General features: G+C 43.4%; 9 protein-coding genes across 10 annotated transcripts; 5 read left to right on the top strand and 4 right to left on the bottom strand.

Annotated features, from left to right (window-relative positions):
• Positions 1-10: 10 nt before the first annotated feature.
• Positions 11-1,048, bottom strand: EAE97_002606 (uncharacterized protein; the record flags this gene model as incomplete). The annotated part of the gene is made up of 1 exon (XM_038873118.1): positions 11-1,048. The coding sequence occupies one exon, from the start codon at positions 1,046-1,048 to the stop codon at positions 11-13; it is 1,038 nt and encodes a 345-aa protein (XP_038736324.1).
• Positions 1,049-1,384: 336 nt separating this feature from the next.
• On the top strand, positions 1,385-2,685 carry EAE97_002605 (uncharacterized protein; the record flags this gene model as incomplete). Its single annotated transcript, XM_038873117.1, has 2 exons — positions 1,385-1,723; positions 1,786-2,685. The coding sequence occupies 2 exons, from the start codon at positions 1,385-1,387 to the stop codon at positions 2,683-2,685; spliced, it is 1,239 nt and encodes a 412-aa protein (XP_038736323.1).
• A 717-nt stretch (positions 2,686-3,402) lies between these two features.
• EAE97_002604 (uncharacterized protein) lies at positions 3,403-5,125 on the top strand. The gene is made up of 6 exons (XM_038873116.1): positions 3,403-3,773; positions 3,835-4,049; positions 4,108-4,248; positions 4,300-4,562; positions 4,615-4,842; positions 4,906-5,125. Exons 1-6 carry the CDS (start codon positions 3,538-3,540, stop codon positions 5,014-5,016), a joined length of 1,194 nt encoding a protein of 397 aa, XP_038736322.1. The 5' UTR covers positions 3,403-3,537; the 3' UTR covers positions 5,017-5,125.
• A 2,042-nt stretch (positions 5,126-7,167) lies between these two features.
• On the bottom strand, positions 7,168-7,891 carry EAE97_002603 (uncharacterized protein; the record flags this gene model as incomplete). The annotated part of the gene is made up of 4 exons (XM_038873115.1): positions 7,168-7,260; positions 7,310-7,375; positions 7,429-7,673; positions 7,744-7,891. 4 exons carry the CDS (start codon positions 7,889-7,891, stop codon positions 7,168-7,170), a joined length of 552 nt encoding a protein of 183 aa, XP_038736321.1.
• Positions 7,892-8,879: 988 nt separating this feature from the next.
• Positions 8,880-9,732, top strand: EAE97_002602 (uncharacterized protein; the record flags this gene model as incomplete). 2 transcript variants are annotated; one of them, XM_038873113.1, is made up of 4 exons in its annotated part: positions 8,880-9,077; positions 9,158-9,365; positions 9,418-9,605; positions 9,668-9,732. In XM_038873113.1, the coding sequence occupies 4 exons, from the start codon at positions 8,880-8,882 to the stop codon at positions 9,683-9,685; spliced, it is 612 nt and encodes a 203-aa protein (XP_038736319.1). In that variant the 3' UTR covers positions 9,686-9,732. The 2 variants fall into 2 exon arrangements, with proteins under 2 accessions (XP_038736319.1, XP_038736320.1); XM_038873114.1 differs by having other exon boundaries at positions 9,418-9,732.
• Positions 9,733-10,722: 990 nt separating this feature from the next.
• Positions 10,723-13,840, top strand: EAE97_002601 (uncharacterized protein). Its single transcript, XM_038873112.1, has 5 exons — positions 10,723-11,340; positions 11,532-11,812; positions 11,891-12,018; positions 12,180-12,202; positions 12,519-13,840. The coding sequence occupies exons 1-5, from the start codon at positions 10,923-10,925 to the stop codon at positions 13,535-13,537; spliced, it is 1,869 nt and encodes a 622-aa protein (XP_038736318.1). The 5' UTR covers positions 10,723-10,922; the 3' UTR covers positions 13,538-13,840.
• Positions 13,841-15,354: 1,514 nt separating this feature from the next.
• EAE97_002600 (uncharacterized protein) lies at positions 15,355-17,922 on the bottom strand (the record flags this gene model as incomplete). Its single annotated transcript, XM_038873111.1, has 1 exon — positions 15,355-17,922. The coding sequence occupies one exon, from the start codon at positions 17,920-17,922 to the stop codon at positions 15,355-15,357; it is 2,568 nt and encodes an 855-aa protein (XP_038736317.1).
• Positions 17,923-21,511: 3,589 nt separating this feature from the next.
• EAE97_002599 (uncharacterized protein) lies at positions 21,512-22,536 on the top strand (the record flags this gene model as incomplete). The annotated part of the gene is made up of 2 exons (XM_038873110.1): positions 21,512-21,514; positions 21,562-22,536. The coding sequence occupies 2 exons, from the start codon at positions 21,512-21,514 to the stop codon at positions 22,534-22,536; spliced, it is 978 nt and encodes a 325-aa protein (XP_038736316.1).
• Positions 22,537-23,090: 554 nt separating this feature from the next.
• Positions 23,091-24,474, bottom strand: EAE97_002598 (uncharacterized protein; the record flags this gene model as incomplete). Its single annotated transcript, XM_038873109.1, has 2 exons — positions 23,091-24,333; positions 24,425-24,474. The coding sequence occupies 2 exons, from the start codon at positions 24,472-24,474 to the stop codon at positions 23,091-23,093; spliced, it is 1,293 nt and encodes a 430-aa protein (XP_038736315.1).
• Between the last annotated feature and the right edge of the window lie 1,343 nt (positions 24,475-25,817).

Raw genomic sequence — 25,817 nt, 5'->3', positions numbered from 1 at the left:
TTGATTGGATTTACTCCTTAGGAGTTTCCTCAGAAAGTCCCTTTGCTTCATCTTCCAGCATCGACCTTCTACCTTCAACGGTGAAGTATAGACTCTTTCCAGCGCTCTCCAAAGTATTTGTAATCCCACCACCAATACCTTGTAACATAGCCACCAATTGGCCTCGTAAACCGTCCAGACCGCCCTCAATGCTTCCAACCCATTTGGTACCATCAACGTCAAACACTTTACCCTCTACTCTCGCTCCTAGTAACAATAACTTTTGTAACCCACTTTGAACTGTAGGATCGTGCCACCCTGGATTCGCCCTCTTTTTAGGAGCAGGGAACAATGGAGCGCTGGGTGACAAAATGGTCAAAGCCGTCTTCATATGTTGCGGCGAGACACCAGGGAATGTTAGAAGTACAACTGGACCAGCCAATAACGGTGACAGATCATGGGCATTCCTAATTTTCCTATCCGAAATAGCTTCATGAGCCGCGCTCGAAAGAGTATGTGTCAACCCATCGCCCTTTGCATTTACAATTGGTAAAGTCGCAGAAGAAGGCGTTGCTGGATCTGTGGGATCTAACTTGGAAACTTGGGAATCAGGTTTATAGAATTCGACGATGTGGAGAGCGGCGGCGAGAATTCCTGTTTGTACGATTTCGAGTTTGATACCATCTGCGAGATTGAGGTGGGGCTGGCCTTCTGCCTCGCGGGCTGCATCAACTTTGCGGAGGGCAATAGCGAGTTCGCGCCGGATGGCTACCCACTCCATAGCTTTGAGGTTATTGTGTTGGAAGAGGAGCATGAGGGGTGTTGAGCGAAGTAGTGAAGCATATTTTCTAAGGAGTTGAGATTTGCGGAACTCGGGAGGTTTGTAGGATGGTGGTTGGGTTGAGGGAAAGCGAGATACGGGATGAGATGCTTTAGTCATTTGCTCGTGCGAAGCAGCTGGCGTGAACGCTGCTGCCGCGGTGGCATATTGTCGATTTCGGAGGGGAGTCCTTTTACATCGGAGGATGGAGGCTATTGCCTTTGACGGCGTATGTATTCGTGGACGCATTCTATGAATATCGATTAGTCTGAACAATCGCTAGTATCATTTATGTGACACAATTGGCTGTACATACCTGTGAAAAAGACTTGTTGGACAAATGTATGCGGGCATATAATTTAGATGGACGAGCTTGAGAAATTCTAAAGAGGACTAGCGCGCTTCTTTATGCTGCCTTACGTATAAGGCGAACAATGAAAGTTCATTGCGGTGACTCAAAATGAAAGGGTATCTTCTACCTTAGCCGGGACCCGAGTGTTACAAAGAATATTGAAAAGAATATTTAACTTCCTGTGACAGTCAAATTGAGTTTCACAAGTCTTTGTTAAAATAAAAAAAGTAGTCATGGCTGCTCCAACGGAGCACAATGCATACGCACCTTCACCTAGGGACATTTCGATCACGCCCCTACTCAAACGACTGTGGCCTTCACCTGGAGAGAATAATGTCACGGCATCAGAAATTGCTTCAGCAATCTCACACATTTTCACGGATTCATTATCTCCCGTCCAAACAGGTGCTTTACTCACATGTTTGCATTTTACTGGATGGGATCGAAAAGCAGATGTTCTTGCAAAATGCGCCGAAGCTATGAGAGAAGCTGCTTCACCAGTTGACAAAGAAGCTCTAGACAAAGTTGTCGCGGCTGTTGGGAGATCAGAAGGTGGCTATAAGGGAGGATTGGTATGTTATCACAGGGAATTATGTTGAAATCGATTTGGATTCATTTTCTGATGCATGTCTAGTGCGATATCGTTGGTACTGGAGGAGATTCGCATCACACTTTCAACATTTCAACCACATCCTCTATTTTGGCTTCATCCTTATTACTTCTAAGTAAGCATGGAAATAGAGCATCTACTTCAAAGTCAGGATCAGCAGATCTCCTCAGCTGTACTTTACCTTCGGCACCAAACTTATCAGCGGTGACACCTGAAACTATCACTAAAGTTTACGAAAAAAGTAATTACGCTTTTCTTTTCGCACCCGTCTTCCATCCTGGTATGAAATATGTTGCTCCTATCCGAAGGGAGCTCGGTTGGAGAACAATCTTCAACCTGATGGGCCCCCTTGCCAATCCCGTCGAGTGCAGCATTGAAGCCCGACTTTTGGGAGTTGCTCGACGAGATATTGGGCCTGTCTTTGCAGATGCCCTTAAGATGAGCGGTGCCAAAAAGGCCATGGTTGTTTGTGGAGAAGAAGACCTCGATGAAATCAGTTGTGCAGGACGGACATTCTGCTGGAGATTAATGGAATCTTCTGATGATGATGTGAAAATTGAGAGCTTCACAATTTGTGCTGCTGATTTTGGACTTCCATCACATGACCTGAAGGACGTTTCACCAGGGAAGGAACCTCATGAGAATGCCGCAATTTTAATGAATCTACTTCAAGACAAATTACCAGACAATGACCCAATCCTGGAATTTGTTCTCATGAACACTGCAGCCTTGTTTGTCGTCTCGGGTATTTGTGATGCAGATACTAGTGATATGGGCCACGGGGATGATGGAAAGGTTATCACTGAGAGAGGACCTGGTGGGGGAAGATGGAAGGAAGGCGTAAGAAGAGCTCGATGGGCTATTAAGAGTGGCGAGGCCTACAGGCAATGGAGACAATTTGTCGAAGTTACCAAGACATTTTAGATCTGAAAGACCAAATTTGACAGATATCTTTGGAGAAGATCAATGTTATATATGTATGATTATGATATACGCACGGCAGTTGGACTGAACTAACAGGTATTGGGAATCCAAAAAATGGGATGGAAAAGTTCTTGATATACCTACTCAACCATTCATTTCAAACATATTAAAAATCGGCATGAAATAGTTCTGAAATATGATCTCAATTGTTGGGGATCTACAACAATGGATCCACAAATGTGCAACTTGACTACCTGGTACTATTAGTAATCTCGTAACTTTCCCCAATTTATCAATCCATGGATACTGATGATTGTAATGTGACTCGGGTGTCAACGGCATTCCGAACAATCTCCATTATGACACATTTCTTAGCTTCTTAGTCAATCACGAAGCCAAATGATTGGGGGAAAATATACCTTCTTATGGAAATTTAGATAGAGAAGGGGCTCGAGGGGGGCAATTTCATTGCTGTTTTTAGTAATTAAATTGACTTGATGCCCTTGTTTAAACTTGTTGACCTCCACGTTTCTCTCCCCTCAACCCCCACCAAAGGTAGATACTAGATACTAGATACTAGGTAATTGGTACGAGAACGAGTATGTATCCTTGAATTCTGTCACTGGCCCGAAGTCGCTCTCAATTCAAATACCAAGGTAAGTAATAAGTAGGTACTAGGTACGAAGACAGGTAGGTAGGACGTATCCACAAGTATCATAAGTTCAAGCTTTATTTCTTAGTCCACCAGGTCTACGAGTCTACTTGTACCTAGTGCATCAATTATTTAAGTACATCTTACTTGTTCTCTTCTATCGTATAAAGTCTAGTCATCGTAGTATCTCCAGATCTTCTATGAAGTATCTTCTTCCTTACCTTCGACAATTCAGAAGTCTTATCGGAAGCAATCTACGTCCAGTCTCATCATCATCATCATCATCATCATCATCATCATTAAGGAGGGGCAGCTATTTACCCCACCACAAGATACCTCTTAACTTTCACCCCTCCATTCTTTCTTATCCTACCCAAACATCTTCCATTTTCACAATGAGCAAACCTCAGATTCTTTTGCTAGGCGAGATTGACCAGTAAGCCACATTGCAGTTTCCCATCGTAGAATCCTTTCTAATTGAGATATCCTTTTAATAGTGCCAAAAAGGAATGGAGCGAACTTTCCAACATTGGTGAACTCATCGAACCCAAGGCACGATCCCGTCAAGAATTCATAGAAGAGTGTAAAAATGGCGTCTACGATAAAGTCGTGGCTGTGTACAGAACTTTCACCAGTGTCTCCATCACAGGTTTGATTGATGAGGAATTAATCAGTGTACTACCAAAGGGTTTGAAGTTCATTGCTCACAATGGTAATAAAAAGGATCTTCGAATACCAGAGAAAATGGCGAGGCTAATACGTGGCCTTAGGAGCTGGATATGACCAAATTGATGTACATGCATGCACTAAACACGATATCCGTGTTTCTAACGTTCCAACTGCCGTTGATGATGCTACTGCCGATACCAATATGTTTCTCATTTTGGGAGCATTGAGAGGATTCAATACCTGTTCGTATTCAATCTGACCACACCCAGAATATTATTATTAACATCCAATAGCAATGATGGCTCTACGAAAGAACCACTGGAAGGGCTCCCCAGCACCCCCTCTTGGTCACGACCCTCAAGGAAAAGTTCTCGGTATCTTAGGAATGGGTGGTATCGGGCGAAACCTCATGAAGAAGGCAACTGCTTTCGGCATGTCTGTACAATATCACAACCGTACAAAGCTTTCGGAAGAATTGAGTGGAGGTGCTAAATACGTCAGCTTCGATGAGTTGTTGGCTACCAGTGATGTTTTGTCCTTGAACTTACCTTTGAACGTAAGTTTCACTTCAAGCACCACTCAAAAGTTCCCTGTTAACAGAATAATAGAAAAACACTCGTCACATTATCTCCACCGAGGAATTCAAGAAGATGAAGAAGGGTGTCGTTATCACCAATACTGCTAGAGGTGCAGTCATGAATGAAGATGCCCTAGTAAAGGCACTCGAATCTGGTCAAGTTTGGTCAGCAGGTCTAGACGTTTTCGAAGAGGAGCCCAAGGTTCATCAAGGATTGATTGACAACCCACATGTCATGTTGGTACCACACATGGGAACAGTAAGTTACAGGTCCTCCTTACTCGAGTTTTAAATCATATTGAAACTAACATTTTGTCAAAAGTGGACTGTGGAGACCCAAACCAAGATGGAGGTCTGGTGTATTGATAACGTAAGAAGCGCTATCGAGAAGGGTAAGTTGATGAGCCCAGTAGGAGAGCAAAAGGATATGTAGCTAGGTATTAGACGAAATAATATAGAAATTTGGGATTGCTACCTTTGAAATTCTGTTTTGAAGTGTTCACTGGGTCGATATACTCGGTCCATTACAATTTTAACTTTGGATGGTATTGGCTCCAATCATTTGGTAGAATTTCATTGACTTTTTGATTGATGTCATTGCTTTCTACATACAGACAGTACTTTTGAAATTCTATTAAATTATTTCAATTCATGAATTTCGTCTACATTCACTGGAGACTGACCTACTGTGACGATCCTGGAGTGAACTCCTCTGCCTCAAGCTCTTAATGTATGTATTGCGGGATATTGGGAAACATGATACGAAGCCATTCATATAAGTGATAAGTACAGAAAGAGCTTCTCCCGCCTCCCTACTAACGCAAGTGCGTACCCGAAATGGACACTTTACAGGAGACTAGCCATTCTACTCAATACATGAGACATTCCATACCCTGTACCTAAGAACTCAAAAGTTTCAAGAGCTTCATCAAATACACCCTCTAGAAACAGCAATTCTTCGAAACGGAATTTTAAGACGTGTTGGAAGATGTTCGCTAAGATAGGGGATTGTGAGCTATGCGTTGTGTTGTGACTGCGGATTGCGAAGACACATAGTTGATGAATCTGAAGAAATTAATCTTGTTTGATAATTCCTATTCCTATGTACGTTAGTATCATCATCACAATCATTTATTGCCATTTTCTTATTGCAGATGAGTCGATATGGGTATGTAAGGATGTTTAGCTGAGCATCCTCTCTTACTATATGCATCAAAGAGCACCAGCCGCTCCTAAAACGACAGGTACGTATATGTATATGTACCTACGAACGAGAGCAAACCCGCACAAACCTCTCTCCAAAAACTACATATACCGCAGTACATCACACACAGTAAAACAAAATAAAATCGATTAAGCTTCTCACTTCCCACTTCTCACATCAACTAATATACCATATCCGACTACGCACCACCGACAGGCCACAGATACAATCTAATAATACGGACACAGCATTCCCACTGCAAGACAATAACGCATTCGAGATGGTCCACGTGTATCTCGTTATCCACAATATTACTCTCATACTCGTGTATCTCTCTACCTACAATGACAGCGCCAACGACACGACAAGTAAGCATAATAGGAGTCACAAACATAGATATTCCATACCAATATCACACCCAGCCCTCAATACCTAGGTATCAGAAGATGACTCACTCACTCACTCACTCACTCACTCACTCACTCACTCACTCACTCACTCACTCACTCGCAAACAGGTAACCATCTTCAATACCCACCTACCCACCTACCTACCCAGCACCAACCCATCCAAAGTTCCAAACGACGCAAGAGAGCGCGCACCAAGAAATCAAGTATCACTCCAAAATCCTCCCAGAACCGTATCGTAACGTGTGATTCTCACGACCCCAGATTCTCATTTACCCGAGTCATGCCTTCAGCCCCACATCATCCAACGAATCGTGGCGTCCAACGTGCTACTACAAAGGAACTTGCTTGGGCCTTTTGCCATTCGAACGGCCTCTGAATACCATCCGACTCTCAGATATCAGCCATGCAAATCCAGGTTTCCAAGCAAAGTCTCATACATAATCTTCGACTTGAATGACTCGGAACTACACTCACTTTATGTTGAAATCATTCCATAGACAGAAAGCATACACGACAAGGGTTACTAAACTCTATGCAAATGGCATTTGTAACATCAATATTATCAAAAATTATTTTCTAATGTGAGATCAATTCCGGACTAGACTACCTTGATCTTCCATCTAACTTCTGCTTTTTCTATACCATGCTGCACACAAGAGATGGCAAGAAACAGAACGTAGAAGATGGATGACACCAGAAAAACGCACGCAAAAAAAGACAAAGAGGAAGCCCCGTGGAATCATAGCTGAAACGAGATTCCTAGCCATAAGAAGACGTAAGAGCTTAAATCATCATACATTTACCACCCTTGCGCCTCTCATTGATGTGGACCGCTGAAGACACAAGAATAAGTTTGAGAGATGCACCAATGACCAATTTGGAGGAGCGGTGGAGATATGAACGTTTTGATTGGTTTTGTAGTATCTTGCAAACACAATCGTGGTATAAAGGTTGAGGATCGATGTTGTACTTAGTTGTGACCAGTCTTGCGGAGAGTCGTTGCGAGCCATTCCAATCCCTCGTAAAGACCATCTCCAGATGTAGCGCAAGTAGATTGAATGTACTGAAGACATGTTAGCGATAGATCCTTTGTAGCTACTCAATATACATACCCAGGCGCGTTGTCTCAAGCTGTGGAGACCCAATTTATCTGTGATTTCTGCGGCATTCATGGCGTTCTAAAGACATACGTTAGTCATCGTTTTCAAATGACGAGTCTCAATGTACTGACTGGCAAATCTTGTTTGTTGGCAAAGACCAAAAGGATGGCATCTCTGAGCTCGTCCTCGTTCAACATTCTCTGCAATTCCTCACGAGCCTCGACCACACGATCACGATCGTTGCTGTCTACAACGAAAATGATACCCTGGGTGTTTTGAAAGTAATGTCTCCACAGAGGTCTGATCTTATCTTGTCCACCAACATCCCACACGGTAAATTGAATATTCTTGTACTCGACAGTCTCGACGTTGAAACCTACAAGACAAAAGTTAATGGTGATCTCTCGGTTTGCCAATGATAAGAGAATCGATGAAGGGATACATACCGATGGTTGGGATAGTTGTGACGATTTCACCAAGCTTGAGCTTATACAGAATTGTAGTTTTACCAGCAGCATCCAAACCGACCATCAAGATTCTCATCTCCTTCTTTCCCCAGAGACGATCAAATAACTTCGAGAATGTCAAACCCATGATTGCGGCTTAACAATTGTGTATGAGGGTGGATATGGATTTGGTGCTGTGCTTGGAAAATGATTCTAATCGGGAAGCACAGATATTAGCGACTGCGCGATAGATGCAACTTGTTTATATGACCATGAATTAAAAGGACAGTTTCTTGGTGGAGCCACTTGTCGGTGTGAGATCCTTGATCGAATATAGAATAGGCTGCCGTTCTGGACAAAGGACACCTGCGTTTCTGGCATCTTTCTGGAAGGAAGTTCTTTTTGGGAATGGATTGTATCGGTGAATGGGCACGCGCTGCGCCGCCGTTGAAGAAGACTTGCCACACTTTCAAGGGGCTACCAAGAAGGCTATCTGGATAGATGAAGATATAACTGGAATGGAATAACATCGTACTTACAAATTTCCCTTTTGATTAATGAGATCAATAGAATGACCGAGTGGAGATGGGATTGAAGTTATTAGCGAGATGGTTTTTGGAATGAACAAAAAGATGGGGTGGATGTGCTTGGGAAGGTGGTGAGTGAGACTGAGAGAACTTTAGAAGGACAGCGGCGGGCGGTGATTCTCTGTTCTTTCGGAAATTTGACGCTAAAGTGATTACTCTAGCCTATCAGAGTCCCTAATAAGTTTATCGTTCCAGATTTTTAAGGCTGCGGTGCTTTTTATCGATTGAACGATCTGGCAATAATTGGATTTGATTTGGATTCCAAGGTTATCTGAGAAAGGGGAGCTGGCGATATTGAGATCAATTGATGGTCTACTTGTGAAAAAGGGAGAATAATACGAAGCAATCAATCAATCAATCTCACCACTCTTTGATTGTGAATCAATTACATTACATTTCCTTATTAGTACAACAAGATCTGGTGAATTATTCGCACCGTACTCTCTTTCTCTCTCGTCAAACAGTTACTCGAGACTCATCTCACGGTTTATAACACGGATCTTCTTCCAACTTCACCAATCCACCTTGTTATTTAATCACACAAACAACATGCGATTCTCAACCCCCGCAGCCCTTTTGACAATTGGCAGTCTCTTTGGAGCTGCTGTTGCTCACAACATTCAACTCGCAGCTCATGGCAGAGAGTGCTTTCACGAACAACTTCATAAGGATGACAAGATGACGGTTACATTCCAAGTTGGAGATAGGGAGTTTGGCAGTGCTGGCAATTTGGATATCGACTTTTGGGTGAGTAAGGCTGGAGTCATGTTGGAACATATTGGCGTATCTCTAGAAAGGCTCTGGGACTAACTGGATTTGAAATGTAGATCCAAAACCCCGCCAACGGGTACGAGGCACACGAACGAGCTGTATCTAATGGAGATCACTCATTTACTGCCAACCATGACGGCAAATACCTATACTGCTTCAGCAACGAGCATTGGTCCGCATCTAGCAAAGATGTATCTTTCAATGTTCACGGCATTGTCTATGTACCAGAGGCAGAAGCTCCATCGGACCCCTTAGAGGCAGAAGGTAGCTGAATGTACTTTCCTCTCCAAAGATTTGAAGCTTACAATAGATATAGTTCGACAATTGTCTGACCTCCTTGCTCAAGTCAAGGACGAACAATCATACATTGTTTTGCGCGAGAGAACCCATCGTAATACAGCAGAGAGCACAAACGGCAGGGTCAAGTGGTGGAGTATCTTCCAGATGGGAGTCTTGGTTGGCGAAGGCATCTTCCAAGTTTGGTGGTTGAAACGATTCTTCGAGGTAAAGAGCCACAGTACCGAACGCTACGGCGTTTTGAGCCGGTAGCTGATTGACTTGCGTAGGTCAAACGCGTTGTTTAAGAGTGCGCATCAAGCATGTTTCGTTCAACCAGTTCGGCATAACTTCTGCAATCGATGGGAATTGGAACAGCTATGTATTATCAGTATTCGATTCGAATTTTCGACTGAAGCTTTCTATATCGCTTGCGCGCCAATATGAGATACTGGGTAGCATACCCCTTTACTGACATTCAACTCTTCTTCATATCGAGACAATCCCATAGGGCAGGAAATGGAAACTCTTTTGCCCAAAACATCACACATCGAAATCACCCATAATATCAGATGATCCACTGCTGAATCTCATGGAATATCAACTAATGTTCATCCCAAATCAAAGCCCTACCGGCTAAATTGTAAAGCTATTTGTCCCTGGTATCATTCGTGTAGATTTTTGACCCAGAACGTATTCGGATTCGTACTCGTGTGTTCTACTTACCCACGCCGCAACCCTTCCCCATGATTTTATATCTTGCAACGTGATGCCAAGAAATTGGGCAATACTTCGGCAGCGTCTTTGTGTACGGTTTCACTATCAGTGCCGATATTTCCCATCGTACAAAGACACGAAGCACAACATTGTCTCGTACCGATATTCGGTAACCATGCCATGCATTCAAAACTGTATTCCAGAAGGAATCTTTTGACGACAGATATCTTGCAGATCTGGAGGGCTTGCTCCTTTTTGAGTCTTTCGGAGCGAGCTCCCCCCCTTGAGCTGAAGTAACAGAGCCATCATCCATGGTTCGATCGCAATGGCCAGAATGTTTGTATGCACTGCTGCACTGTAAGGGAGGGTCGAGAATAGCTGGAGCTCGAGATTCATTCAAAATGTGTATATCATTGGTTGTTTATAACCGACCCTGTCAGCTCTTATCCTAAACGGCTTCTTTTCTCCGGAGAGCTAATGAGCCGATGCGAATCCTGGACAGGAATTAGATCAATTGACATGGGGAGTGTAGGTTATCAAATTAAGCGGAAGATATATGTTTTTCCCTATACTTTGGTGAACTTTCTCTTAATAGTCTCATATCTCGTTCGTAAGATTCGACACTTGATAAATCGCCACCAACCCTCCTCTTCTTCACGATCATTTTTGTATCACTTTCGTACCATTTCTGGAAGCTTTTGGATCCAATATCAAATGTCAAATCAAGCATCTTGACAAGATCCATTTTAAATTCGACTGTCGAATAGAATTCAAAGTCGCAAACGATTTCTGGGGTAAACACGAGGTTCAGGGTCCACATCTCCAATCATGACGGACATACAGACGGAACAACCCGCTCAGCCTGCTGCGCCAACACTAGAAACTACCAACCATTCAAACAAGCATGGCAAACATAAATCAACATCGCCATTACCTGATGTAGCACCTACTATTGGTGGTGTTGGCGTGGTATATGAGGACAGTGAGAAGGCACATGCAGCTGCTACATCTTTTAAACATCATCCAAGTGAACTCTCAGACCCGGAGAAAGACTTGCATGAAAATGCGTCCGCGGGAATCGGTGCACCCATAGAGCACGATGGGGAGAAAGGGGGAGTTTTAGAAGGGACAGAAGAATCAAACGAAGAAGATGATGACGAGAACCATTATGTATCAGGTGTGCCACTGGCACTCTTGACTTTTGGTCTTTGCATGGCTACGTTTACTGTGGCGCTGGATAATACTAGTAAGCTTTCAAATTTTGATATGTTCATCTTGATGTGGGACATCGAACCTTTGGCATCAACACTGTTCGATACTCAATTGTCTCCTTTAACGGAACACCTGCATTAAGTTTCCTCAGCTTCATCAGCATGAACTGTCTACTCATTCGCTTTATTGAAAGGATGGCTCAAGTACCATACTAACCACCTTTAGTCATCGCCACTGCTATTCCCAAAATAACCTCAGTCTTCAACTCTCTGGACGATGTTGGATGGTATGGATCCTCTTACTTGCTTACGACAACCGCCCTTCAACCATCGTTTGGACGTATATATACCTATTTTGATGTCAAATGGACTTATCTCTTCGCTCTTGTCCTCTTCGAGGTTGGATCTATTATCTGTGCCGCTGCAAGAAATTCAGTCATGCTTATTATAGGGAGAGCGGTTGCCGGTGCAGGAGCATCAGCACTATTTTCTGGCGGCATGACAATAGTAAGCTGTCTTTACTTTTGATAAGCGTCTATTGTTTATCATTTTCGTGGAAGGTGCATCTCAACTAACTCTGTCTAGATTGGGTTCACCGTGCCTTTGATTAAGAGACCATTGTATATTGCTATGCTATCATCGATGTTTGGCATTTCTAGTGTCGTCGGTCCCCTTCTTGGTGGTGCTTTAACTGACAAGGCTTCATGGCGATGGTAAGCATATCCAGCTCCTTATTTTCACTTTTTTTGATTCCAAACTTGATTTTTTAGCTTCGGCTTTTGCTTCCTCTATGCTGTCTCAAACACCTTTTACCACTCATGCGCTCCTCAAACCCTTTTTGTATAAGTAATTACTGATTCGTCAATTTGTACAGGTGTTTTTGGATAAATCTTCCATGTAAGTTTGATTATTTAAATTCGGATCTTCACTGTTGTATTTCTGGTCTCCTATTCCACAACGCCACGACGCCTATTTCTCAGGTTTCTAGTAGTCCTGGTTAGCCTTCTGAATCTGTTCTCAATTTCTGGGAGTAGTACAGCATTGAGAGCGAATTCAGTGCTTTATCCTGCTTCATGAATTGAAAGCTTTAACCGTTGGACTGCAGTCGGACTACTGGGACCCCTGATCCTCTTCACTTTCCGATATGATAGAACTTCTTGATTACAACCAAAAACTGACTTGGGTTGAAAAATAACTGACCTTGACATTTTAGTTGGCGGAATTGCTATTGGTGCCGTAGCATTATTCTTCAAACCTCCCCCAAGAAAAATATCCGGCATGACCGTCAAGCAAAGAATTCTGGAAATCGATCTCGTCGGAGCGACTTTCCTCATGGGGGCGATCATCAGTCTACTGTTAGCCTTACAATGGGGTGGTTCGAAACACCCTTGGAGCAATTCGAAAGTCTGGGGCTGTTTACTCGGATTCGGTCTTTTGATCATTGTATTCATTGCCCAACAATTTCGTCGCGGTGAACGAGCTACCATTCCTCCAAGGATTTTCAGCCAGCGAACTGTTCTTAGTGCCTGTCTATTCTCTTGCTTTATGTCAATGGGTCTTTACACACATATCTATTACCTTCCCTTCTACTTCCAAGCTGTAAAGGGCACCTCCGCAGAAGCTTCCGGTATTCGTACGATTCCATACCTCGGCTCCGTTATCGTCTCATCTATTTTTGCAGGCGCTGGTATCACTGTCCTTGGCTTCTACAAGCCTTTCATGATTTTTGCCGGTGCAGTCTTCACGATTGGCGCCGGACTCATGTACACGCTTCAAGTAGGCTCTAGCGTTGGAAAATGGGTAGGCTACCAATTAGTCTGCGGAATCGGTGCAGGCATGGGAGTACAAATTCCATTCATCGCCGTTCAAGTTGTTCTCAACGCAAAAGATATGCCCAGTGGAAACGCCATCGCTATTTTCTTCAATTCCCTCGGCGGAGCCATCTCTATTTCCATTGCACAAAATGTGTTTAGCAACGGACTCGTCAAATATGTACCTCAATACGCCCCTGAAGTTGATCCAGCCGTCATCTACGCTGCTGGTGCAACACATCTTCGCGAGGTCATTAGTCCTGCTGACCTGGTGGGTGTATTAGTTGCATATTGTAAAGCTTTGGATGAATCGTTTGTTTTGGCAATTGCGGTTGGTGCTATTGCAACGTTTTGTGCATGTTTTGTGGAATGGAGGAGTGTCAAAGGCAAGAAAATTGAGCATGGAGCTGGTGCAGCTTAGTGGTTGGAAAATGAGATAATACTGCTTTTCAATTAATACATAGCCCTGTGGCGTTTCTTCTAGGGAGGGAGATTTTTTCAGATGGACGATTGGGTTGCGTGGTTTGGTTGTAGATGCATGATGGTTGGGAGAGGAGGTCGTTACACATGAGATATTGATGAAATGAGAATCAAAGGGAAAATATGGATATGAACATAACGGACACTTCATATAAACCAACACACAAAACAACCTCACAAGTACGGATGATGACCACTTGTACAGGTAAGGGAATAATATATATTTTTTGATTTCGAAAGGACGATCCAAGATACAACCAGAACTAGGTACGTAAAGTGATATTTAATTTATGTAATGGCTACCTATGTAGAGCGTATTGAGCACCTCCAACCAGGTTTACCAGCCCCTTTAACCCGGCACACAATCTTTGGACCGCAGACTATCCTCAGTGTCGTCAACAGTTTTATTGTTCCCAAAGCCTGTATATATTATTCCAAATCCTTGAATGAAAATCAAGATCCATCGAATACCCCATTCCACCACGAGCTACACATCACACATCGAGAAATTCACACCCAGTACATACAGTAAACATCCACACATCTTCAGTGCAAATACATACCATACGGCCTGATCAGTACTTGTATTCAAATGCAATAACCCTCTGCATACCATTCGAACAGCCCGTCTGTACATTGCATCAACAAAAACCGGTTCAATCACTCACGATCATTGATCTCTGGCCCGGAAACTAAAAATCTACTTACTTTACTGGGTACCTAACATTCAATCTATATAATCTGATTTCATCAATCGATACTCACCTCCTTCCGCCTATATATAGGTATACACACATAGATACCATATCACCCGCTGAAAGCGAAAACGGAAGCAAAAGGGCAAATAAGCACAATATATATATATATCTACCTCCTAACTAAAGAAATACTGACACCACACCCCTCCCCCCCTCAAAAAGTCCCCTTAAAAAAATTCCAAAAAATTCACAAAAAAATAAATGAAGGGAATTGAGCCCAACGGGGGGGTCGAACCCCCAACCTTGTGATTGACTATCACATCTGTCGATGAATAAGAGTCACACGCTCTACCGATTGAGCTAGCCGGGCAGGCTGATGCTTTAATTGTTAAAAATGTGCTCTTCGTTCACAAATATATTACGGTATGTAGGTTGCGAAAATTCTTTACAGAGTTTGGAGGTTAAGCGAGGGGGTGGTGGGACTGTGATGGATGTGCAAGGAACTTAGTTTCCGAGACGGTGTGTCTAGTGCGTATGAACCATAGCGGGCTTTGTGGGTTTTACACGATTGTTTTAGGTACGAGTATTGAGTTGGATGTGAAGATACAAGTTGCAATTCATCTGAATTTAGTTATTCTACTCTATAAAATTTGTATGTGTGTCCCCTCATGCTATTTGTTCATGCCCATGAGCTATGAGCTATTTATACTATCCTCTACTTTGATTCAAACCACTACATCTTCCATCGTCCAATTACTAATTCGTATCCTGATTTGACGACCGTCCGTCGCTTCGGCCCAATATTCCTCCCAGAGAATCATCGAATCCTAGGATCTATCATCCCGAAGAAAAGAACCAATATGCAAATCGTTTTCGTTCATAAAACCATACTCATGCCGTTCAAACGCCACGCATACCAGCAATGCATTTATCCCAAGCAAGAAATCTCAGAAAAGAAGAATGGAATACTAGAATCAAAAAAGTATTCGAGAGTTCCTCAAGGGAACATTATAGAGTAGGATGAAAGTTTTGTACTCCTATGTGTGACAATATGTTCAAATCAAGCCGTCGGGTCACTTTCTGGCAACTCTTCCTCATTTAGACGAGGTAGTCCTTCCACCGGTATTTCTACACCCTTCACGGGATGTAATAACATAGGCGGTAAACACATTCGGCCTTCCCCGCCCCTCATATCATTGACATGTTGCCCATTTCTACCCTCATTAACAGTCGTTTCGAATTCTTCACCTCCCTCGTTGTCAACCTTGAAACCAAGCCACCTTCGCCATAGATTGGGTGCGAATCCAGTGTTATAGAACCAAGTCATTCCTCGGAGGTTATGTTCACGGTCCCCAAACACAGATGTTCTTGCTCCGCCAGTTGCACCATTCCTCCCGCCGTTCATGATGCTTGCAAGGTATTCAGTTGGCCATTCACGATCGACAAACAGTGGATGAGGGACGGAAACTGCTTTGTAACCGTGGTGCAACGCTGTCGTTGGAGCCCACATTTCTGTAAAAGCATGATGCTTCATAAATGTGGTTTCACGATGCATAGTATTGAGGAGTTTGCGAGACATCCTAGATGCTGCAATGATAGTCGCCCGGCGAGGTGGCAAACCTCCAGTAAGGTTGTAGCCTGTGACATCTTCTGCAAGAAGCCAGGTAGTTCCATCTGGATCAAAAAGTGGATTGAAAACAATAAGGTCGGCATCCTCACCAACACCCCAAGTGTACTTGTCCTTGTCGTAGCTAGTTGGAGGAACAGGATCGTTCTCAGTTTCAAACCAATCATCCATGTTTGAAGGTCTTTCAGGCCCCCAGATTGGCTTCTCGCCTTTACGTACTGGTCCGCCTTTTTGACCTTTTTGACCGTTTATGCCAGCCCACATATTGTTCGGGCTTTCAGTTCCAATCTCGGTTTGTACACGGACCATTTGTTTGAAATCTTCCCATGTACCATGAACTTCCGGAACATAAAATCTACCGTTGCGCTCCCACAGTCCTTTTCGGGGTTGCTCCCTTGTCCAGGAATCAATTTTTGATAAGAAGTCATACCAATGTCCGGTGTATCGAATGTCAACCTCCCATTCCCAAAAGAAATCATACTCTTGATGGTTGTGAGCAAACCATTGCATTGCCATCTGAAGCCCCCGATAAGATCCATGAACCGGTAGGCCTCGAGCGAAGGTGTCAAATAAGCCTTGGTAAAGCATAAGCATCTGGGTTTCACCCCAAAATGTGGCGATTCCGACGAATTCTGCGGGTAAACAATCTTTCAAATGCTTTTGATATGTTTCTTCATCGGCGAAGACAGGATGTACAGCAGGATCCTTGACTTGAACCAAGAGATGAACATCGTATTGGCCGCCTGAATCAATGGAGATCTCGGATATCAAAGCTCTCAACGCCATGATGTCCTCATCTCGCCACTGATATTCGTCCCAGAGTCGAATGACAAATGCAGTTCGCGGAAGGTATTTTTTGGGTGGCGTTGCAACTACTCTCGAGGCGGTATCAACTGTACTAGAATTAGTGTTGACGACGGGATCGACTGATTCGTCCCTGGTGAGTAAATGGCTATCTTGCTGCTCAATGACAGTTGAAAAGGTAGTGGGTTTTTTGACAATTGGTTCAATTGGTTGAAAGCGTGCCGCATTTCTTTGATGGCATCTTTTCTGAGCATCAGCCCAATCAACCTTTCGGTAGTCAACCTGACCAGAATGCATCTTCTCAGCGTTTGAGTTGTCTGCCCAGACGGCATCAGAGCCCTCCATCTCTCCATGTTGACCTGTTCCAGTACCCCCATATCGTAAGCCATATCCATAACCATAAGGCCCTAATCTGCCATATCGTTCGAAACAAATATCTTCTGGTAAACCAAGAACTTCGTAAGAGCCCATAATATGATCTGGGAATCCGCTTGGTCTGCCTTCGTAATATTGTAGTCTTGGCGCACGTACAGTATTCTCGCGATTGAGGAAACATTCCTGGACAGGTGCATAATCGTCATTGAAAACACCGGATGTGACATTGGTATATGGCTGAAATGGTTTACTGGCCGGAAGACTGCGCACAGGTGTGACCATTTTCTCAGTCGAGGTCTGATTTTGCAGAGGTAACTCATCCTCTTCGCGAGGATACTCTGGTTTGTTTTCAGAAAGCGGTACTAACGTTCTTATTCCACCGTAATATCGCGATAGAAATGGGAACGACTCCCAGAGTGGAGGCGGTGGCACTAATACATGGCCATCTTGAACCTTTTGGGTTGAGAGATGGCTCATTCGAATTAAACTCAACATGAATATAACTATTGTAGATATCATGGCTAAACATAGATATCTCATGACTTTGGGAGGTAGTCTTCGAGGGCTTGGTCGTTGAGTAGCTGTGTTTGCTCTTTTTCGTAATATTGGAGCATTGGAGTGGTATGAATTCGATGTCTCTCTCGAGGAAGAGGGTGATGATGGATAGGAGGAATAGTCCGAATCTTCGTCGTCGGAATCTTCATGGTGGCCATACTTCTCACTATCATACTCTTGAGGCGGCTCCTCCTGGGCAGATATACCTGAATATTGTGTGTGTCGTTTAGTAGCCTTGAGAGGGTTTAAGGAATTAAAATCCACCATGTTGGCTCAGGCCGATATGGCCAATATGTACAATTGAAGGATGAATCAATAGAACGTGTCTAGTCCGTTGTCGCGAAATCGAAGATGGCGTCTATGGGGCAGCTATCGAGCAGTATAATTGATCAGTGGCATTCTAAGCTGGGAAGCTTGGAATAGACATTCACTCACGCATTGAAGATTGATTAGCTCGTGCGACGATTGCGACTGCGATGGTGATTATGATAGGATGAGATATAAATTTCAGGAATTGGAGAATATAGAATAGATGATAGGTAGGTAGGTAGGTAGGTAGGTAGGTAGGTAGGTAGGTAGGTAGGTAGGTAGGTGTGTGGTTTAGTCGACTTTGAGGGGTGAGTTGAAGTTGTATTATGTATAGTGTATAGTGTATTGTGTATGAGATTATGAGCTTCGAATAAGTACAATGCAACATAAGTTCGAGGTCCCACCCATACAGACAGCAGTACCTATGATTATCCGAAGATAGCCAAAACTACTTGTGGTAACAAAAATTCCTAATAGTTCGTTGCACGCGGCAACCCACATTATCCTTACTGGTACATAAAGGTCTAAGCCAAACTGGGTAAGTGTGAAAATTGATTGGACCATATTTACCCAGTGCTTATTAATTCCAAGGTTCATGCCTCAGCCTTGCATTAACCTCATGCCTTAGGTAACGCGTGCCTCGTTGTTATTCATACTCACATACTGGCACATCCTCAGACAATTCTATACACCAAATATAATATTTCATCCTACAAATTACTTAGCTATATTACATCAACGTTATTTTCTTGCTATCTAGGTCTTGGAATATATAAACCCTGGAATCTATCTGAATTCAATCTCCCTCTCTTCTTATGAATGTTTATCGCTTACACTGCCTGGGCATTTCACCTTTAGGCTTTCCATTGAGCCTAAGTTCACACGGCATCTACTGTAGCTATCAAAACAGAGAGTCTTTCTGTAAAAACCCAGGAGTGCTCTACTCGAGTAATACAAGACCAGTCTCTGAATAATTCAAAGGTAGCGAAGATCATGATGTTTGGTGTAATGACAATGATTCCTTTTTTTGTTCAGCAGTGAGTGAAACAGTCGGCCTCACCAGTTGATGATGTTTATCTATTAGATGTGTAGTGAATATCGGGGTTGATCGATCAGACTTCTGGCCTTCATCGTAGATGCTGTTCGGCGCAAAGGTCTGGAATCCGTCAGTCTTGACGGGTTATGATTGGACAATGCTAGTTGTTAGTGTAGTATTGGAGGCCGACACATTCGCTGCTTTTGCGGGTGCAAATAAGCATTGGGCCCGATAGTGATTTATTAGTTCGGGAGCTTTCTTCCTTTTGCCGAGCCTGTCTCGGCCCTCTTTCTCTACTCCAAAAAGCTGCGAGGAGGCAATAGCATCTACAAGTAAGTATGCCGACAGGCTCGTACGATTAACTACCATTTTTGAACGTGAAGCGAACAATCCTTCTGACGTGTTCGCTTGTGAGAAGAATGTAGGTTTCTGTATTTTGGATACCCAAGGAGTTGAATGTTGTGCAACGGGCAATTTCATGTAACCCATAAATTGCGCCGTGATGTCTTGAGAAACACTGCAGCCAACATATATGCTTGCAGCTTTTAGTGGTAACGTTGAAACTGAAGCAGAGAGATGGCATGGAAGAGCTCTTTTTTCCTCAAAGGTCGCTTTCCTGCATAAGCCGACACTGCATTGAAAGGGGAAAATGCATGTGAGGTCCTCCTCGCTACCCCTGTTGATCTAACCCAACCTCACTACCGGTAATATCTCATCGATAAATCTTGACTATAAAGATTCTTTGTTCACGGGCTAAAAGCCTAGTTCTTCCCACATACAAATGACTTACCACCTAGCCATCGCATCAGTCCCAAGCACCCGATTATATCAACGCATTTTACTAGACCGACGTCCTTTCACGAGAGATAATAGGAAGTGGATATACTTCTTGTGTCCAGGATCTGGACCCTAATCAATTTCAATAACCAGTACTACCGGGAAGTTGATGCCGTTACTTCACACAGGCCATACAAACACCAAACCTTCATTGTTCCTGACGAGCCAACACCGACTCATGCAAGCCGTGCATAAGCGAGTTTATATCTTGGGGATTTGCTCAGCTGATTAACCAAAACGGAGCTACGGAAGTTGTTTACAGTATATCCCAAGATACTAAGAGCCACGAATATCCGGGGTACATCTGATTCATGGAACGCCAATTCAAGAAGACTCAGAATACAAAAGCCGGAGAGAAGTGTGAAACAAACGGCATAATTCTAACACTATACGATTCAGCGATTTCTTCAAGAGAAGCCCTTAAGGTAAGCTGTGGCGAATGTTTCTCAATGCGCACGCACAAGCAGAAGCAACCATTCAGAGAGTGCATAAAGTAAGGAAAGGCTCCATTCCACGTCAACTGATATGATGATCTTGGTGTTCCAATAGAATCAAGTCTGTGTCACAAGCTCCACCGCTCGTGACAAGCATGACGGTCAATACCAATATTCTTTTTGATGCGGAAACAACACTTTTCTCTGACTTCACCCGAATTGGTATTTGTGGGGGTTCCGTCTATCGATTACATCGATAACAAATAATTATATGTTGGGTGATCTCATCTTGATTATGACTTCGTGGCAAAATCCATAGAGGTACTAGGTAGGCAAGTATCATCGATCAAGAGATATCTTTGACAGTTGACCGATGCATCCAAGCCAATCTGTTTGACGGGTTCCTCTAGACAATGTGGGCCCAAAGTCAATTCTCAACGTCAGCTCTTCTTGGAAGCCACTACCTTACACATTCCGCTGCACCTGCACCTTTCAATAATTATGTATTTACCCTTTCGAATTTTAAATCAAACTCTCCTTAGTGGGAAGCCATTATTCATGCTCTCAATGGCAAAACTTTAATAAACTCCTCCTTATTCTTTTCACACAATCCATCTGTTGCTCTTCTCTAAACCCCAATCAAGTTGATTTATTGCCATTGTTAACTCCATAATAACGCTCTAGGATTTAAAATCCACGATATATTCACCAGGTCAGGGCTGCGTCTAGGAGACCAATGCAATGTTAATGCAAGTTTGGCGCTGATTGACTGGCTATTTAAAAGACCTCACAATCAACAAACAGAGCACTCTGAACTATCAATCGAAAACCATATCATCACTCTTAAGATCATCAAGTAGAGCTCATTTCATCTTCAACAATCCCTCAGCAACTCAAGCAACCACATTCTCTTCATCAGTAGGCAGACGCTGTTGAGCCCTACCACATCTCTCTTCATATCTTTGGGAAGAACGTTTCGGAACTCCTTTTTTGAATCTCTCATTGGTATTCAATAAGGATTTGTACATTGTTGAATTAGTCTTATCTGTGCTATGCACAAAACACTGCATCCATCCTCACTTTCAATTCGGAATTCCTCAGATACTTCCTCGCAATTCCTCTCACTTCAGTAACACCATTCTCACTTCTGCTGTGCCGCACGTGATTATTAGATCAAATTTTCTCGAATTGCTGCTACTGCCATTGAACCGCTATCACATTGAAAACTTAAAATCATTCCATGGTCAGTCCTTCCCTCGTGATTACCATGTCTCTACTAACCCTCGTCAGACCATGAGTGTCTCCGCAACAACCACCGCTGTGGCGATCCAAGAACGTCACCCTACAAACGACATCACCCTAGAAGTACCAATGGGTCTTAAGCAACAAGACATCATCCAAATCACTCTTACCGGACCAGGTCTCGTCCTCACTATCTTAGGTATCATCATCTGCATCAACCTTCTCCAGTCATCCCTAACCTGTACTATTATCGCTCTGGCACCAATACCATGGATCGTGTATAACGACTATCATAATTTCATATCTCTAGGCCCAGGAGGAACCCCCTCCACTCTACTTGGATATGTCAAAATCACTTATCTTCGTATCTTTGCTCTATCTGATCCGTACAGCCCACCAAAAGCCTCCGAAGGTACAAATCCTCCATTTGGTTACTTACAAAGCGCCTACCAAAACCTTCCTATTCGCAGTGGTCCACGTCCCAAAGTTGCCGGTATTGCCCCCCAGAGACAAATAAGCCAGTATGGTTCTCGAGCAATGTATGAACTTCTCTGCACTAGCCTCAGTAATCTCGCACATCGACACTCGGACAAGGTCAAGACGGGGATATCCTGTTTCGAGAAGAAAGGTCTTGCACTCTTCTCTCTCAATCCTATCAACATTACCTGCAATGGAGAAATCTGCCATGTGCACCACAGCGACAATAGTTACCATATGAACCTTCATCCGGAGGATGCAAGGATTATTCTGGAAAAGGGTTGGGGTGAAAGACATCCAATGGCTGGCGCTTCTGCACCGCAAGCTGTTGCCGACTTCTTATCCTACCTTCCGATATCTCTGTCTGCGTGGTTTTCGCCAAGAGTTGTACCTGAACAATTCGTCCTGATTTATGCACCGAGGAATAAAGATGAGCTTCAAGTTGTATGTCATATCATCGAGGCAGCTGCATTCTGGGTCTGTGGCGAGCGATTGACACTTCCTATCGAGGGCGTTCCATTGATCGAAGAATCTGTTGTTGCTTAACGCACGTCGCTCGTGAATTGGTTGGAGGTTAAGAATTACGATCATGGATGGAGCAACGGGGTGGAGAAACAGAGCAGGGGATAGATAAAATTGAAACGGCAATGTGGTAAGAAGTAAAATGATGGTTGAAATGGATATACGAAAGGGGATTGGCAAATTGGTGCAGGAGTATTGGGTCAAAGTTGGTTTGCATACATGAAGATATACCCTTGATTGCATTCCATCACGTTGATATTTAGCTTATCCTTATTGCTACCAATGCATGGTGCTAGCTGTTGGCTCATTTTTTATTTTTAAAAAGGCACTTTTGAACATTTCGTGATCATCTTGATTTCAAATTGGTATTTTAAATTCTGGTATTTACCTAATGGTAGTATGTGGTAGGAAAAAACAATAAAGAAACCAACCCTAATCCTATGCTAGGAGAGTGAGTGTAAATAATCATGCAAATTGGCTCAACCCATGCTCCCAAAAACGTCTACGAAATCCGTGATTCAAATTGACAAAAGAAAAGAAGGCGTGTATGCTATCAGCGGAACATTAAACATCCGAATTTATGGCCTTCTTGCATCACACTCTTCAAGGAACTTATATATTCCCTCTAGGCCCTCATATTCATCTGATTCAGATAGATGTTCGCTGACCCTTGTAAAATATGCAGAGCCACTTTCGCTGATATCTTCTTCCATTGTTTCATAACCTTCGACCCAGGGATTTTCCGAGAATTCTTCAAGAATGTTATCATATTCATCTTGGTCAGGAGAGGACAAGGTAGTTTGTAGACAAGGAGATAACAGCTGCGATTGTGGTTCTGATTCGGCAGTAGGAGCAAAAGGGAATAGAAGAGCCATTTGCGTTCCTACAGCGGCGTCAAATTCGGCATCTTGATGTACAATCCCTCTCTGCACACCGACTTCATCACAAAGACGCTCTACAGATTCGGCATCACAGCCCGGGAATCGGACACGAAGGATGTGATTGTTCTCGAGGGTTATGGGGAGGTCGCCAAGAGAGGACAATTTTTTGAGATCGTTCATTGTTACTGCGAGGTCTTTGAGAGCGCGTGAGAAGTCGACGGACAGGATATCGAGAAAACCGGAAGTGTTGAGAGATGGAGCGGCTTGAGACATCTTTTGGGCACCGAATGGGAGTGCTCCAGCGAGAGGGGAGAGAGCGGTGACAGTTGGGTTGACAGCGAAGTCGATGTAAGAGCCTGGAGTGAATTTGGAAACAGATTGGATTTTGCGAGTGGTTTCCTCTTGGAGACAAGAGACAGCTTTGTAGCGCTTCTCGCCCATGGGAGTCATACCATCGAATTGGGCCTTTTGGCCAGAAAGGAAGAATGCTCGGACAGCTTGTGAAACATTGTTGACCACTTGTGCCGGAGCAGCAGGTGTATGAGAGAAGTATCGTGCACCTGCTCTTCCACCTCCTAAGCTGTAGCCTCCTGCTGTTCTAGGGAGTGCTCCACCACTCAAGTTTGGTCGGAGAGTTGAGGCAAATGGAGCTCGGCTTGTGAGACGAGACACAGCGGCTGCGGTGTTTGATTTTGGGAACGAAGCACGATCATGCTTAATAGCCTGCCCACTGGTGCTCATAAAGCGACGGACAGCAGCATTGACAGCACTTTGGGTGGTATACCATCGTCCCTTATTTTGACGGAGAAGGGCCGCCGGATGGATAGGATGGCGAGGTGTACTTCTCACAAAAATTGGTTGAAGTTCTGCGGTTACAGGCTTGCTCGTAACATCTTTGATGCGTAATTTAATGAGTTTCGTAGTTCTTTGAACTACGTTCCTGTGCAATATGTTAGAATACTGTCTTTAATGGTTGCAATGAGGACATTGGAGTTTCTCATATAGTTTAATAGATTGCAGGAATAACTTACTTTAGCATTCTCACGGCTACAGGCGCCCAGATGCCTCCAGACGACGCCATGATGAATACTGATTTATGAAGTTATCAAGACTCTTTGATTATTGTAAATGGTTTCGTACCTCGACGTCAGGACGGATCTTATCTGGGGATGTTATCGCCACTGCTCAGCCACATCACATGCCTGGACGTGGCTTAGAGACTAACACTTTTCTGGCTCTAGCGTCATCTCTGCGCTAGTGGTTAGCGCGAAAATAATTTTTGAACTTGAGCTTTAAAAGTTTTCCTCCTCTGCTTTTTTTGTCTCTACAACCAACCAACCAACATCTTCAACAACAACAACAACAATAATGAACATCATACCTCTTCTTTGTGTGAGGAGGTTTTCGATTTTCATTATGATTTAGTTTTCTTTACTTGGTATGCGTTTACTCCTCCCTGCTTGCTTCAATTGCCTCAATGATGAACACAAACACATATTGAACAATCCAACTCTTACACCGCAATGGAGATTTGTATTTTAATCTGAGCAATCTTGATTTACATCATGAATTTGAACCTCATACAGTTAAGCACACTGCTAACAGTTCTCCTCAGACAGTTTTATTTGCTATTATATTCTACAAGCTGCCACAAACTTTCAATTCCAAAGGTTCGTACATTACATATTTCTCACTTATTCTTTGCGCACCGTTGGGGGTGATGATGAAAACTCATTGGAAAGGCATTCCTCAATCCGAATTATACTGTCGAATCTTTGCATCTAAGTTTCAGCCTTGTCTGACCCATCGTTCATTTATTGCATATTATTGAAACATATCTTTTGTGCCAAAGCTAACCATACATGGCAACAGGTACATACACTTCCTCATCATCAATTTCATCGCATTACATGACGAACTTTGAACGAACGGGCGGACAGACTGTGCACTCCTGCTCCTATCTCTTATTAAAGCGAGGCGTACAAACCTTGTGGGAGGTAGACAGTTAGGAAGTGCTTGTTGAGAACTCGTCAGCTGATCTAATGCTCAATTGCTCTTGGATCATTTCGATACGCCGCTTGACCAATAACATCGATGCTAACCTATCTTTAGGTAATAACTACAATCTTTTCTTCTGCTGCCACACAGGACCATTGCATTAAAATGATGAAACTTATTCACACTGTTTGAAGTGGACTATGTCCGCTACTGAACGCACTATAAAAATCTGATTTAATGAGGTACGTTCTATTCTTACACAGGATGAAGAACTATTGCTAACAATTTTCCAGCCTGACATTTGCTTATGGTTCCTTGCATTTTTGATACCCTCAAAAATTTGTTCGAGTACTTTCGACAGTTGCTGACAATTTTGTCTCGTACATAGGCACACTTCGCAATCACGTCGGCAGGTGTTTCCCTACA

This window comes from Botrytis byssoidea (assembly GCF_014898295.1).
Source record: "Botrytis byssoidea strain MUCL 94 chromosome Unknown BBYS_004, whole genome shotgun sequence".
NCBI classification, from domain to species: Eukaryota; Fungi; Ascomycota; class Leotiomycetes; order Helotiales; family Sclerotiniaceae; genus Botrytis; species Botrytis byssoidea.
This window is presented reverse-complemented; position numbering and strand designations above follow the sequence as displayed.